The sequence below is a fragment of the Aquila chrysaetos genome, chromosome 5, assembly GCF_900496995.4.
Source record: "Aquila chrysaetos chrysaetos chromosome 5, bAquChr1.4, whole genome shotgun sequence".
Classification (NCBI taxonomy): Eukaryota; Metazoa; Chordata; class Aves; order Accipitriformes; family Accipitridae; genus Aquila; species Aquila chrysaetos.
The window spans coordinates 71886562-71903078 of NC_044008.1; the positions used below are offsets into that span (position 1 = coordinate 71886562).

The 16517-nt window shown below is 43.1% G+C and overlaps 1 protein-coding gene across 1 annotated transcript; it reads right to left on the bottom strand.

Moving 5' to 3' along the window:
* Nucleotides 1-371: 371 nt before the first annotated feature.
* On the bottom strand, nt 372-16388 carry CRLF3 (cytokine receptor like factor 3). Its single transcript, XM_030014735.2, has 8 exons — nt 16169-16388; nt 13218-13425; nt 11237-11324; nt 10596-10773; nt 8873-9095; nt 8052-8184; nt 3819-3931; nt 372-3478 (listed from the first exon to the last, which is right to left on the bottom strand). The coding sequence occupies exons 1-8, from the start codon at nt 16295-16297 to the stop codon at nt 3225-3227; spliced, it is 1326 nt and encodes a 441-aa protein (XP_029870595.1). The 5' UTR covers nt 16298-16388; the 3' UTR covers nt 372-3224.
* Nucleotides 16389-16517: the final 129 nt, after the last annotated feature.

Here is a 16517-nt window from a genome sequence, read left to right on the forward strand (position 1 = left end):
GAGTCGCACCATTTAATGCAGGAGTAAGGAGACGGGAACAATAAAACGGATAAATTAGCTCTGGAGTATTGAGGAAAGTAGTTTACAGATGCTGTAACTAATTTTTAAAAAAGGAGGAAAAATTATTTCTGCAAGAGATTTCAGCTAAGATCTAAACTTCAGCTGGAAATAAAGGTAAGCGCACAAGTGAGACACCTGGGAAAAAAAATTGTTGAGGACTTCTGAGGGACAAAAGATGGGGAAAAAACCAAGGGGGAGAAGCTCTTAAAGACAGCTGCAGCACTATAGAATACATTTTCTTATTTTCTTGCTAGAATGCAGTGATGCTCCAGCTTTATGCCCCAATAAATAATTTACTAGACCATACACGGTTGAGGGATAAAACTTTATTTTAAAAAAATTCAAATTTCACTTGACACATAAGTCTTAGTTGAGGTAAGTGAATGTACTAGCTTAAGAAAACAACTTTCAGGATTGGATTTCATAAGCAGTTAACACTCTCTTGCTTGCAAGGCTCCAAGAGCTAAAGGTGAAAAATTGTAAAGGAAGTGTCAAGTTTTCTATCCTAGCTGAACTCTGCTGTGTAATAACAGAATTTCAACCTTTTAATTCAAGCCTCTTCTGCTTCTTTGCATACTTTCTTACTCAGGTCTCTTGCCCTGAGACTCTTCACCCCTCCCAGGTCTAAAAGGTGCAGCTCCAAGAGGTGGTTGAACAGTACCTGATTTGCAATTTGGACAGCTAGGCTTATGCTAAGTTTAAAAAAATGGCAAAAAACCCAACCATACCCAACCCACGATTGGCAAGCTGCCCTTGTTCAACATACAGCTAAAGACTAAAGTCAGAAAAACTCTTTCTTCTCTTGCCATCCTCAGCTCTCAAGGGGCACAGTAGGGGCCTCCAGTGGCCCTTCACAGTCATCTTAAGCTGCTTTGTATGTGTATTCTGAACAAACTGACAAGGCATTACCATCTCTGGAAGTACCTGAATTCAAGGCTTAAGCTTTATTTTCTAACATGCAAGTAAATATCCTGCAGAATCAATAGTCTGACTAGCCCCTCCAAAAGCAGATGAAAAGGTACCTGAGCTGTTGGTACCTCAGAAGTGTAGATACTCACAATTTTAGTTTCCATATGGTAAAAATACTAAGTTACAAGTAGTACCTGAAGTATGTAAGTGACATTACCAGAACTACTAAATGGAGCAAGATTTAAGTTGGCTGCTAGCTAGAGTGCCAGCCTGACCCTCTCTAAACAGGACTGATACCTTCTTGGCTACAGGAAAAGAACCGTATTTTAGAAGTATTGAAAATACTCTTCACAGGATAATTCAAGGGAACACTGAAAGTACAGGATAAGCTAGTATTTTCTTATTCCCTAACAGTGAAATAGTTAAGCTTGAAAAACTGAGAATACTGCAGGCTTTTTATTGCTAACAGTGGATAATCTTACCTGCAGGTGTCCAGTCTTCCTCACTTCAGGTCTTACAGTAAATTCCAACCTAACTCTGCCATGTGCAAGTTCTTTGCATCCATCTGAATCTACTCACAATTTTTTTTTTCTTGTAAATGTTGTAAATACCAACAGCCATTTGCCTTTTCTGAAATTCTTGTACCCCTACTACAGATGCCTGGGGAAAAAATGCAGGCAAGGACGATTAATCTTTTTGTACTGATAATGTAAGTATGGGGGATAATAATCCAATGTGAATTAAGCTTTTAATGCTAGCATAGAGGGCTAATGTAGCATGTTGACACTGCAGGAAAAAGGGCAGAATGATTGTCTAGGCTTTATAAAAATACTGCTATTCTAACATGCTAAAATACATTTAATTGAATTTGAGGTAAGAAGGCCCTCGCTGAGCATTACTTCAAAATATTTAAGTCCAGTAGTATTGCAATCTTTTGACCAGGAATAGGTTCTCTTTGATAAGCTCATAAATCTTAGTTGCTCCTTAGGGAAAATAGTGGTAACTTTATGTAACTTCTGCATTCAAAGTCAATTAATTCATATTTTCTTTTCCCATCCTATTACATGGAGGAGACAGCTAAATTACCAATATCTGCTACATTTTGACTGCCACAGGTTAAATCTCTGCCAGCACGGTCTGCCTGAAGCCTGTCTCCATTACCTCCCAAGGTGGATCTCCAGCAGCAGTCCCAGCTTGCTTGGGCAGCCTAGTCTGTCCCCCGTCCTCAGACCATAAACCTGTGCTATTGCACGTGAATGCAAGGTGTTCCCAGGTAGCTATCGGGATTTCCAGGAATCCTGCACATCAGAACAGCACCTCCCTTGTCTCTGTTGTTGGACAATAGAAAGAAGGTTGTCTCTAAGTCTTAGAAGGGCTCTGTGAGGAATCATGGCTGCCAATCTGTATGTCATGCCTAAGTACTAAATCGCTAAGACTTGCTCTGACATAGGCTACACAGTAAATATAACTAGGGAAGACAGAGCAGATAATGATAACTGTCCTACTCTAGGTATTGGTCTAGTTTGAGGCAAGCATCTGCATTAAGTTGATGTAAGCATCACCATGCAACTACTCTAGAAAAATATATTCCAAGTGACAACACAGAAAACAGTTCAAGAAATATCTCAAAATAAGGCACTTAAGTGAGACATTAACAGACTGGCTACATATTTAAACAGACATTATGGCTCAGACATCCTTGCTCTGGAGGAATGAACAGTACCATGCATGGAAGAAATGGCTGTTGCATGCAGAACCCACTATCCATTCATACTATTAAGGCAGCATTGTGTACAAGGAAGCATAGCAGGATATCACTGCTCTAAATACTTTGTTCTTTTTGAGTGGTATAAATAAAATTTTGGTCCGTTACCACCCCCCTAAATGTTTACAGGCTTATTTCACAGAGCAGCAGCATTAAGCAAAGTTAATTCTACACAATACACGTACCCTGAGACTAGAGTACAATGAAATACTGACAAAAATCAAGTCTGGAGGAAAAAAGGGAAAGGGCTTATGGACTGCTTAAATTAATTTGCCTACGCAAATGCCTGTTTCTAACTTTTTCCAGAGTAACAAATCCAATGTTTCACAATTATTTTTTTTTTAAATGAATCCAGCAGGAAGTACAATATAGCGGAGTTCAAGTAGTATAAAGACAGGTTTTTGTTAACAGATTGCTGATGTCAAACAGCTGGAAACCCAGGTTTTAACATTACACTTTATAGCAAGAACAAAAATCCCTTCACTCACTGCTAAAACACCAAAACTTTCCAGCCTGGGTATGAAAACGAACATCCAAAATACAAAGAGACACAGCATTGATCAAGTACCCAGTCAAAGACCACTTCTCTGTTGTTAGAGCTAATGGTTACTCGAAGCTTGAAGTTCCCTCCCTCGTTGCTGGAAGGCCCTAACTGCACAACTTCCATGTCAAACGTCACAGTTGATCCAGAAGTAACAGCAGGCAGTTGGTTTGTCATCTCTTTTCCATTTACAAATACTGCCCCTGAAACAGTCAAGATTATCAAATATCATTTCTCACTTTCTGTACGTACTAACATGCAACACTATGTCTCCCTATTTTTTTGCAGGCAAATAGAAATGGAAAGCAACCCTGCTACATTCCTTTTTGTCACATCAAACAGGTTGCACTAACTGCAAGCAGGAAAAGGAGATCCATGCTCTCACCAAAGATTTTAACTGCACAAGCAGTATGTACATAAAACATGGATGAAGTTGCTCATATGTGATCCAGGGATATAAAGAACCAGAGGCTATGGGTTTTGAGAAAGATAAAAAAAAAAAAAAAAAAAATCACACTCTTCAATTACATGATTCAGACTCACCATTTGTGCTAATGCACACAGCTTTATCCCGCTGCAAAGAATCATAGCCATTCTGCTGCTCCACACACACTCCGAGGCTGTCTCGTCTGTCTGGCTGTCCCACAGTTTCAATTCTACCAGGCAAAAAATTAAGTCAAACCCTGAAGCTTTAAATCAAAACATACAATGAAATCCAGACAGTAATACCCTGTCATACCAGACCTCTGTACTGTGCTCCAGGGCTTTCAACAAATTCATCCAACCTTTTGGGGAGATCCCTGTTGAATGACCAGAAGTCCTACCAGCTCCACTGAGCAATGCTTTCTCTATTAATCTGTACAAAACATGAATCTGCTTCCTGCAAGCTTTCATTGCTATTTAATAAAATTCTCCACTGTCACAGCTTAGAGTCTTTTGAAATTATTTCCAGTTGTCTGAAACAACCAATATGTGCAAAACTACAATCATCTATACCAGATTACTGGTCAAAATCTTGTATTATGGCAAGATGGCTGTAGTTTCAGCAAGTATTTAATAAGCATGACTAAAACGGGGTTTTTGAACCCTGCTATGTTCTGCTGTAAAGGGGTGGGGGCGGAAGGTTGATGTGTTTTGGTGGTGAAGGGTTGTTGGGTTTGAGGGTGTGTGGGGGTTGTTTTCGGTTTTTTTCATAAATTAGCTTTGTGCAAATGTGTATTAAAAACAACGCCCAGAAGACCATTTACAAGTCTGGCTTCTGCTCAGCTGCATTTAGGATTTTGGTCCTGAGAAAGAATCTCCAAAGAAAAAGCAAACAAGTTGTGCAAATGACCTGGGACACAGTTCCCTTTGGGCCCTGGCAGCTGAGCAAGGCCTGCACAGTTTGTACACTGAAGGGCTCTTCCGTATTTGAGTCCTTTCTCTCATACTGCCATCTCCCAAAGGTGCTAAATCATACTTTAGAGAGAGCCTGAGTGACTTGGGAAACTTTTCTAGAAAGTAAAACAGCATTTATTTTGATTACAGCTTGAGAGAAAAAGCAGCTCTGATACATGGTTGTTGCCAAACAACAGAAAAACTTCAGCAGAAGCTTTTAAGAACTGGAATAAACTGGGCAGTGGACTGGCACACAATGGGTTAACTCTTTCAAGACAAACAGGGAAGATAAAATTGGAACCATGTTTTACTTTTGCACTCCATTAGGTTTTTTAGTCCCCTGGGAACATCACTAAGATAGCAAAAGCCTTGTACTGTAAAGCAAAGAAAAAAAAATTTAAACATCCAAGAAGCTTTTAATTTGGAAACGATCCGCAATGTTTTCCCAAAACAACTTTAAACGAGATTTCAAATTCATTTTGCTACTCCAGTTTAGATTTTAAACTCTGTCTGAGTTACTGGTGAGGTTTTATAAACAGCTATTTATCAGTAACCTTGAGAGGTAAAGCCTTTGTGCTTAGGTAACATTAATTCATGTCATCCCTAGTTAAGGGAGCCTTTCTTGAGTTGGAAATAAGCATTTGTACAGGCACAAGAATGACCAAAAATGGATAATTATAAACCCATTAAAAAGCAGAAATTTTATCATGTCAATCTGTAATCCACACTTACTCATTTATTATAGACCCCTTTTACAAAGCACTGTCAAGGTAACCTGGACCAGCAGCAGTAGGAAGAAAAAAGCATCAAAGGAATAAGAGGACAGCAAATACTGAGGAGCAAGAGTACACCCAGAGGGGGGAGCATTTACACAGGAGACAGTCTAGGACCAGCTGAACATTTTAGATTCAGCTCTCTCACTGAATCCAGGCTCAGGCCGTGTTTTTCATCATGCACTTCTGTATTCATCACACCCAGGCTTTCCAGCATCAGGGCTACCATCCCCACACCGCTGCCCTCACTCCGAGAGCGCAGACTGGGCTGCATGCTAACGCAAAGGAGGAAAGAGCCAAACCTTCCTTACACCATAAAGAGGAAGCACAATCCGAGTGCCTAAGAAAACAGCCAACCTGTAATTCTGCAGTAGCTTTCCTCCTCTCACATGCATAGGGAAGAGGGCCAGGATCTGGTATAGATCACCATTCCTTTCCTTACTAGGTTTTGATTTTTCAGCAGTTGATAACCAGTCCAAGACAAAGAGCCCCCGTACAGTACAGAGCATCGCTGCGCAATCTCCTAAGCTTTGCTTTACTAGGCTGATTTTTCCTATCACGTTAGCAAAGTTATTCTCCAGCCTCTGTGATCCCTGGGACTTAAAATTTTAAAAAGCCTACAGAATACATGGTAGGAACAATGCTCAGTGGGACACTTTTCAAATCCCTTCTCACCACTTCCAATGCTGCAGAGCACAACCTTGCCTCTATCACTGTAGCACACAGACACTGCACCAGTTCAACCACCACCAGTTTCCATTTGCCTCAGACTGCAGACAAGTGAATCTGCGGGTGATCACATGTGCTTCCTTTATATTAGCTGTCAGTAGAGTTGTGGGTTTCTGACAAAGTCAGCATGATCTTCATACGGCACCTGCTGGATGATCCCAAATCACCAGACTGCCCAGACTGACTGTGGCTCCCCACTGCAAGCAAAAGCTTTAAAGAAGGACAGCTGCAGAGCAGGTCAGTGGAGAAATGTTCCTTTTCCTAAGGGCAGCTCCCTGAAGGCTGCAAAGGAACAGGATGAGTCTTGACTTAAAGCAATGATGTTTTCCTACAACTTGTCCAAATGCTTCACCTCAGAGGATAACTGAAACGGTCTATCTTTAAAAAGCAGATAAAAAACATTGCGTTTATTGCAGCTTCACTTTCCACTGATGAGGTACGCCTGTGGCCTGAACACACAAAAAGAATACAAAGCTGCTTCACAAATACCTGTAACATGAACCTTGCTTATTTGGTTTGTTCTGCAAGCCACTTATCCCCTTGTGAATACACTTTTGTTTCAACAGATGGAGAAAGCCAAGTGCTGAATACTACATCTCCCTGCTCAGGAAAATCTCACACACTTTCAAACAGGAAGGTACTCTTGGACCTTCCAAGAGGAACACGACCGATTTTTGAGGTTGTCTTCAATCTTCAGATTTGTGTCATTATAGTTCTTGTGGACGTGTGCTTATTAGTGCTCTGCCATCCTGAAACAATCTCCTCTTGGAGAGGAGTCCACATTACCAAAATGTAAAGCAAAAGATTTTCATATGCTACCAATAAAAAAAGATACAAGGCATTGGTCTGAAAGAGAACCAAGGGAAACCTCAAAGTTCTGCCTTTAATTTCACAGGCATTTCTGAGCCAAGAGACGTTAAATCTAGCAACAGATTTCAAATGAAAGCTTTAGATCTTTTTATTCCATCTTAGACAGGGCAACCGAATACATCCTCATACTACAACCATCTAAAGTTAAGATTAGTTATCAGGAAGGGAGAAATGAAACACCATGGAGTAAGTTATAAAAATATAATGAACGACCCCCTTAAACTGCCTTTGGGGGGTTGCCTACTGTACAGCAAGTAGTTTTATTTAACCAGGGAAAGATGGAATAAAGCTTCAGAGTCTCTGAGGTCTGTAATTACAACTGACATATCCACAAGGACATTCCTCATACCCTGTTAAACATCATCATCTCAGGGATAGGACTACAGGCAGCAAAGCTGCCAAGGTTTTTAATCACATTCTGTGTCAAATGGAAAGCTTGAATTCCACAAGATCCCTTCTCCACTCAGTATTTTCTAATGCCAGTTTCAAGCAGTAGTCTGATCAGCACTAGTTATCTCAGATGTTTAAGACATCAGTGCCAGACTGTCATCCCTACCTGTCCCAACAGCATATATAATGTTTTCATGACCAAATCCTGCAAAGCTTGTGGATACTCTGGGAAGAAAAGCACCCACTGACCCAAGGTTAAAAAGAATCAATGGCAAGCCTCCACTGACTTCTGACCAGCCAGTAACAGCTGCTAAAAAACTTGAGGAAGTTCAACATTCCACAGATTTGCTCAGCATGAGCTGTATTTATCATCCTTCAGGAGTTCACTCATCTCTTTTAGATAGGTGCAGGTCCTACAAAAACATCAGGTGTTTTCCTAAAGAGCCAGGAAGTAGAAGTAAAGAGAAGGATGTTCAGACTTTACCCAGACACACTACCTTGACTGGGGCTGAGCTGATGTAAAACTCAAATACGCACCACGACTCAGGTTTACATACAATTGAGATGTAACGGACTAGAGAAGGAAGCTTGGCTCACAGGAGATGCACCAGACAACAGCTACCCAGAAAGTACTTGCCTGAATGTTAATGTTTGCCCACAGAAATAAGTAGGAGCTTTGGAGTAGAGCACACCGCATGACTGAGAATCATTTCGAAGTGCTATGTTTCTTCGACTGCTCAAGCTGTAACCCTCCAAACCAGCTGTCCATTCTTAAAAAAAAAAAAAAAAAAAAAAAGGCATGAAAAGTGCGAACCTCAACTTGACCACCTACTGTCTGTGCAAAACCAAATCAGTCACAATATCTGCTCAGTTTACCTCATATGAAGCTTAAGCTATATTAAGAACAGAGGCTAGTTTTGCCACCTTCTGATGGAGATTTCTTTTTCAAATGATTTGCAATTACAAAAAATATTTCCCAGCTCACAGAATTCACCAGAAGTTCACTCTTTGCTGCAATCCCTGCAAAGTCATATTGTAGGCAAAGGAAAACCTTCATTACCCACTGCCCTTAAAAATTTGCAAGTGAAGAGAAAACTTAGGTTTTACTCTCTCCAAGATAAGAGCTTGTTACGAGACTGTAGATCATCAAAAAATGCTTAGGTAGGGGTGAAGGAGAAGGAAAAAAAATGCTTCACTTCTAGCTCATTAATGCTTTCCAAGGCGAAGCAGTGAGCTACCTGCTGGAAACGCTCACTAACTGTCCCTCACACTAGGAAGCAAAGAATAAATTGTAGAATGAAAGGATAGTTCATCATACATTACACACATACATCATAGCTAAGGACGCCCCACCATCATACAAAAAGCAGCTCCATAAGTCATTCAGCTATAGACCTTCAGGAGTGCTGCGCTGATGACACAGGCTTAAGATGAAGATGAACAGCAGCAAAACAGTACCATGGGGAACCAGCGTGGTACGGCCGATCTGAGGAACACTCCATGGACTCCACTCTTGCCGTCCATCTCCTCGGGCACAGACTCTGAACTGGTAATCAACATTAGGATCAATATGCAGCACTATGAACTCTGTCTCCGAGCCGACATATACATCTTCAAAGTGACTTGCAGTACTCTTACGATATTGCAGTCGGTAATCTTGTGGTATGAAGTCATCATCCACCTAGAGAAACATTTATTGCATTAATAAAGGACCCCCTCTTTTTTTTTCTTTTGCCCCTGAAGTGGCACACATTAGGATACTGCTGCAGGCTGTCATCAAAGGCGATTCTAAGTCACAAGGTATTAAAGAGCAGAAAGCATGCCTTATAGAAAATAAAATCAGTGCCTGAACCAACTAATACAAAAAGTATAAGAATGATTTGATTACAGTTTAAAAGTATCTATAGAAGAAACATTTAACAGGCAGCTTTTCAAACTAGCAGAGATATAACAAGATCCTTCAGCCAAAAGCTGAAGACAAATTTGCCAAAGAAATTCAGTGCCAGTTTTTAACAGCAGGGGAAACTCACTATTCTTCTTCATAAACTGTTCCAGGGAATGATTTCCAACTCTTTGATAATCTCTAAGACGAAAGAGATTTTTAAATTTTTTTTTTCCCCACAAAAGTTCCACTATGCCCCAAGCATGACCAAATTCAGGGACCTCCTCTATAGCGTAGAAAATCAGACCACAGGTGACAGTAGTGCCTATGGTTTTGTAACCTGAGTCCACATCCTTGACAAGGTAAGGGTGGCTGACCAATGGCTGGCTGTTGCTAGAAAAACAAGTTTGTTTAATGCTGCCAAGGAGCGTAGTAGAGCTGTCCAACAACAACTAAACTTCACCAGATCACAGCAGTGATTTACTCAAAAATTGTTTTTGTGTATTGAAGAAAAAGGCTACTTGACTAGCTAATGCCAATAGTAAAATATTTTCTCTTTCTATCCACTGCATCTCCCTAAGAACACAAACATGTTTAGGTGTAAAAGCATAACCGAACAGGTTCAGCCTCATCCTGGGTCTGCTAAAGCATCTTCAAAGGGAACAAAAGCATCAGCCCAGCAACGAAGTTCCATCTGAGAGTGGTTGGCTGTTACAGCCACACAAACAAACCACTCACTTCCACAGCACAATTGGCTACGTGCAAATCACCTCTGTCAGAAACATGCGCACCAGGATTTCTTGGTCTTGTGTGTACAACAGTATCACAGACAGATAACACTCTAGTAATTTGTTTAGAGGGAAGAGTATTTGAAGGAGTTGTTTCCTGCTTGTCCAGCACCTGGCACTTGCTTAAGCATGGGAAGCAGGGGTAGCAGTGTTTTCAGCTGCCCCCCCAACTTTCCCACACACAGGGAAGGCGACTGTGAGGCAGAGGTGCATCAGCAGGTCGGCCCTTTCTACCTGCAGATGGGAGCAGGCAGAGTCCAACAGCAAGAGTCTAACACACAAGTGTCACTGCCAGGCAGACACAAACCCTAGCGCCAACCGCAACATCACTAGATTACCTTGCCTTTAAATTAGGCCATTACCATAAAAATCTCTTCTAAAGTTTCTAACTGCACACTGGAGTGGACTATTCCTTTGAAGGCAGTAGAGAATCCAGAATGAAAGTGGCATTTTCAGTTTCTTTCAACAAAAATGAAATCTGAATGATCTTCAACCAGGATATTTTACCTACCTTACACCATCGGACTAAAATACCTCCAGGCTTCTCAACGAATTCCTCTAGCTGTACAGGTGGTCGAGATGCCACAGTTCCATGTCTGAATATTTGATTTTTCAATATAGTAAGAAGGCAGTCATCCAACTGGGCAGACAAACAAGGCACGTCAACCAAGGAGGGCACTTCTGGTAAGCTGAGAAAGGAAAGTTTGCTGTAATGAAAGGGGCCAGCTTCTACAAATTCATATTTTGTCCATACACATGAATCTGTGCAGATATGCAAAGAGAGAACAGCTGCAGAAATTGGCATGTGCATTTCAAACTTAAAAGACTCAGAAAACATTGTGTTTCAGCCCTAACCAGACTGTCTGTTTCTCAGTAAATACTCCGAAATACAGGCTGTTCCACAAGGAGTGGGTTTCATCGTTCATAAATAAACAGCCTGTATTTCTACAGACCATATGGAGGTTGAAAACTACTCCATCCTGTGACTGCTAGCCCCAAAGAAAGCCTATGAAACAAGTGACAGTAACACCTCAAATGAATCTTTTAATGCAGTGGAGTGGAAGGCTTTTGTTTCAGAGGAGAAAAGATCCCCTATACAAGAAGAGCACATGTGCTGCTGCCTCAGATCACCTCAGTGTGTCAGTATCTTACCTATCTAGCTGAATATGTAAAGCTTTTTTTGTAAAGCTGCAAAGTTTCTCATTCTGTTGTCCCACATCTCCATGGACTGCACTCTCTCCTGGAATCAAATGGTAAAAATATTCCTAATGAGAAAACGTCCAAGAAAGGCATTCTTTGCTTCAAAGAATAACTAGTTCTGACATGAACAACCAATTAAACATGAAGCATTCTCAGCACTTTTGCTAGACACTTAGCTAGAAAATACAATTATAGTTAACAATATAAAGCCTATCTAGCAACTTTTGAAGCTCTCAAAGCTTCCTGTAGACACACGCATAACAGATGTAATAATTTGCCTCAGGTCTCAGACAGTAGCAGAACTGGGGTCAGATGCCAGAAATTAGGATTATTAATCCCTTACTCCACCTGCTTTAAAGGAAGAAAAAACCAAAGCACCTTCACTGAGCAGAAAACAAAAAAGCAGGAGCTTAAAAGCAAAAAATAATTTCAACCATTGTGCTGTTTGCTACAATCTAAATGGTAACTATTGTCATAATGAAGGAAATAATCCATGCATTAAAGTGTGGAGATAAACAGAAATCTTTTCATAAGCTTTCCATATAAAGTAGCATCCCACACTTCAGCTTACAGAGACATACGCTCCATTCTCCTATCTGATGACTTTATGGTAATTTACAACATAAGCAAGCTCAGTCCTTTTCCAAATGGAGGATTACAAACATTACAAATCTCTAAAGAAAAGCATACGTCATAATTGGCAGCAGGAGATTTAATAACCATGGAGCTTAACTCCTTTCTGACTCAGATGCAACAGCTGCTCATTTTGACAACACGACTTAGCAATGCTTGTACTGCTACAGAGGGAATGGTGACCCACAGAATAGGAGGTGCACGGCTAGTCAGGTTCTCATGAGATCTGATAGAAACTCATGTAAACACAAGCAAACTTTGCCACCACCCTGTGATTCAGTAACTTGAAACAAAGTAAAACCAAGGCGACTACCAGCTGTCCCAGAGGTTGTGGTGCTAAAAAAAAAAAAAAAAAACAAACAAAAAACCCCCCCCAAAAAACCCCACCAAACCAAACACCCCACAACAAATTAATTCTTAAATATTGTCACTACTCCTGTGAGCAGGAGGCAGAGAGCTACCAAGCCAGCATGCTCTTTAAGTGCAAAGCTCATGTCTGAGTGGAAGCTGGTAGATTTCCCACCCATGGGAGACTGCTCGATGCACTTTAGTTCACAAAACTGAGATCATGTTGAAAGAAAGTTAAAGTTGCGACACGAGAACAATGCAAGGAAACTGCCAACATACTCATGGCTCAGACATGCTCCCAGTAGGTTCTCCAGTGTGGGGAAAGCAGACAAGAGTGACGTTCCTTTCTGGCTAGGTACTTAGCATCAGTAGGGTACAAACTGGCCCTTACAGTAATACTCCACAAGTCCATTTTTGTCTGCCTCCTCCTCAGACTTTTTGGAGAAATTTTTCACACGCAGTGGCCATTTCATTCTTTCACTGTCCCCCATCAACAGTCAACATAATCACACTTAGCAGGAAAGATAATCTGTTTACTTCAGCTGCTATTCCACTGAGACACAAATAACTTCCTTCAGCCAACAGAGGTATTTTGTTATTATGGTACCCAAGATGTGTTTTATTTCAAAGTAGCCTGACATAATCCTCTTTCAAGCATGGAGAGATGCAGGACACCTCTGCAGTGAGACGTTTCCTAAGTAGATACTTCCTGCCCTTGTGGAGAGTCTACACTGACATACGCACACCCCGGGATTGGAGCAAAATATTTAAATATGGATTTCTAGGAGATAATATTGATCAGCTCTTCACTACATCTACCCAACTTGTAACCTTTTCTTAACATTTGGTTTGAGAGAAGTCCAAAGTGAGCCAAATATGCTGATCATAACAGTCTTCAAGAGAAGACACACTGGAAGGTAGAGCCAAGACTTAGTATCAGGTCCTGCCTTACCTTCCCGGAGCAGATCATCAGCTGTACTGACTCCATGCTCTATTAGTTTCTGGCATTCATCCAAGGGTTTGATACTGTCTTGTTCTATAGCATCCACTTCCTGCAGCAGTGACATCAGTCGCTCATCCAACAGCTTCTTTAGGGTCCCTTTCAAATCATTAAAATGTTGCTCAAGTACATCTCTGGTCAATGTTGCACTTTCTCTGATCTAAATTCAGGTAAGAGAGAGAAGGATTCAGGATAAAGCCAAAGGGCATGCACATCTTTTATTTTTCTGAACCACCTCATCTGCATCTGCTGGAGAAAAGCGGTGCATGAAATCAACTTTGAAAGAAGGACCACTGGCAGTTCACAAACTAGTGTAGTCATTTTTAGTACACGTACAGCAGGGAAGGAGGCAAAGAAACTAGTCTGGACAAGGGGAAGAGTATATTAACTAAGCAAAATACAGATTGGGTTACGTGTACTTCAATCAAGGAACTTTTCTTGTCAGAAAGTCCAAATGGTCTGTAGGTCTTCTCCACACTGCCCCTCAAAACTGCTGTGATCCTGTTCAAAAACCACTCTGCCAGCATACACAGGTAATCCTCATTGGAAAGAAAAAGATATCAGGCTTTTAGAAGACTATCTAGGAGCACTTTTCCAGGCCCTATCACGTCACTGGATTTTTTAAAGTCCTTGTAGAGCTGCTTTCTTTTCAATTTTTTTTAAAATAGCCACCTTTGATTTGTCTGTGCTCCAGGGTTACAGGGCAGGGTGAACAGCAAGTCTGTTTTGATTCTGGAAGAACTAGACCACAGAAGGTTCTACAAGTGCTTATTAAAATGTTTGCAAACTTGCTGAATCTGACTTTTAGGGAAGAAAACACATTTGAACACCCCTGAGCTAAAGATGTAAAAGTCAGACGTAAACATCTCCCTATGAAAAACTTTTCTAAGTCACACGCACAAGGAAATGCTGCAACATGCACAGGGCCTTACACGTAATTTCTAGATCTTTAGAAGTATAGACAACCAACACAGGAAGTTCTCTGGTTAGGTAAAATAAATTTCCTCTTCAAGTAATATTCATGAACGTCTGCAGCTGCCACACAGCTCGGTTTCCCTTCTCTTGTTATGTTAACGCTTGAGGAAAAAAAAGGAAGTATTTAGCTTCATGAAGGGGTGGGGCGGAGGAAGACAGAACAGTCACTTCTCTAAGCCCATTACCTCCATTACATGCAGATACGAATTCAACAAGTCAGCCTCAGAATTACAGATACTACTAGCTACGCAGAAGAGGAAATGCAAGTCCCTGAACATACAGAGCTGCACGAAGACTGTTGAAAATCGTGTCCCATTGGACCAAAAGATAAGGATGCAATGAAAGTGTTCTAAAGCGCTTTTCCTATCACATTGGCCCAACAGTCCCCAAACAATAAAGCTTCCACTATCTGAAGCCCTAATCCAAGACATTCAGCACTTCTGGACACAAGGAATTCTTGGACATGTGTTGGGTGGCTGATTCTTTGTGGACAAAACAACATGTGGTCCTGAAGATGGGAAGAGAGAAAACAAACATGTACACAAGCCAAGAAGTTCCCCCAGGGAGGGCAAGGAAAGAAAGGTAAGCTAACTAAGCACTGACAGTCACTGCAGAAAGGCAAACTGGCTCCCTCTCAATGCATTTTGAGTTATCAGGCAACACTGAGATGACAAGGTTTGGATTAAAGACTGTCATGAACAACTCATTTTCTTAAGTAGCTTGCGGTTTTGAAGATGACTAATTTAATGTACAGTGATCACCCACATTCACTCAGTAGCAGGACACTAACCTAGCAGATTTATAGCAGATTTCTATGCTAATGGAATCTGCTACAGGAACATTATCAGGTCACCACAGAAACATTTTCTGAGTTTTGTTTTGTTTTTTTATTTACCCCTTGCAGAGTTGAATCAAAGATCGTAAGGCATTGGCTCCAGTCTGCAAAAACTAAAACACTTAGAGTAAGTCTTAGAGAAGCCAGTCCTTTCCTGGCTCTCCACAATCTCCCTGCCGACAGTTGCCTATCTTATCACGCATCTTCAGCGCAGAGTGGGTGGGTTACTAGTCCCAGTGAAAACTCTCCTCTGGCGCCAGTGCACAGCTGCAGAAAAACCAGCTAACCTGGAATGTTGGCAACACTTACACGCGACCCACAGAGTACGTGACCCACCGAGTTTGATGCATGGGGACAGCAGACTTCAGGAGAGCAACCAAACTGGAGCATAACTCGCCTAGGCAGCTATCTTTTAGATGTGAGGGGCAGAAGACAAGCGTGACGCTCCCTATAAAATAAGACTTAGCATCCCAACCGCTTTTGAAAACGTAGTTCCTTCAGACATCTTTTATTTTTGCCTAGGAAACCTCCCTATCGTCCCAGAAAACCAGGCTCCGATCCGTAGCGGACTTCAGCTCGCACCCCTTCCCCTTGCCGGTACTTCCTACCTCCACCCGTTCCCAAGTCCTCCAAGGCAAGGCGCACCTTTCCCCGCAGCGTGTGCGGGACCACCGGGGTCACCGCAGCCCTCGCCCACCCCCGGTCCTGCGGGATTTCCCCCCCCCCCCCCTTCCCTTCACCTCCCCCAGCCAAGCTCTAACAGGCTGCTGCCCGCACCCCGCTGAGGGAGTTTCCACACAAAAACACGGCTCCGGGTGAGAAGAGCAGGACCGGGCACCGCTGCCGCCCCGGAGGAGGCTCACCGATGGCTGCCACCACCCCACCCGGGGCCGGGCGGACCCGCCGCCCCGCGCTGCCGGGGAGAACGGGGCAGGCTCGGCGGCTGCCCCGACCCCAGCAGCCGCCGGGGGGTACGGGCAAACCCCGAAGCCCCGGGGCGGGCGCCTCCCGGCCGCTCGTCCCCTCCCGGCCCCGACGGTGAGCCCCGCCGCCATCCCTCACAGCCCGGGCAACCCCGTCCCGCTTCCCCCACCTGCTTCCGCGCCTGGTGCAGCCCCCGCAGCCGCTGCTCCAGCTCCCGCCGGTAGCTCCGCGCCGCCTCGATGCTCTCCCGAGCCTCCTGCAAGAGGAGCCGAGCCTCGGCCTCGCCGTCGGCCTCCATGGAGCAGCCGCGGCGGCGAGGCACCCGGCGGGGCGGAGCAGCGGCGGCGGCGGCGGCGGTGGTGGTGGTAGCGGCAGCGGGCGGGCCTCGCCCCCGGAAGGGCCCCACATCCGGGCGCCGTGCCCCGAGGGGGCGGAGCCGGGAAGCGCGGCGGGGAGCCGGCCCCGGGGCGGGGAGGGGCGGGGCGGAGACACCGGCCGTTGAGGGCGGCGGCGGCGGC

Bases quoted from the DNA above. Each gene is read 5' to 3' on its own strand.
- CRLF3 (XM_030014735.2), bottom strand. From the start codon at position 16,297: ATGGAGGCCGACGGCGAGGCCGAGGCTCGGCTCCTCTTGCAGGAGGCT. The intron at 10,774-11,236 runs GTAAGATACTGA...TTCCTTTCTCAG, and splicing joins TTACATATTCAGCTAGATAG to CTTACCAGAAGTGCCCTCCT. The intron at 8,185-8,872 runs GTACTGTTTTGC...TTTTTTTTTAAG, and splicing joins TACCACGCTGGTTCCCCATG to AATGGACAGCTGGTTTGGAG.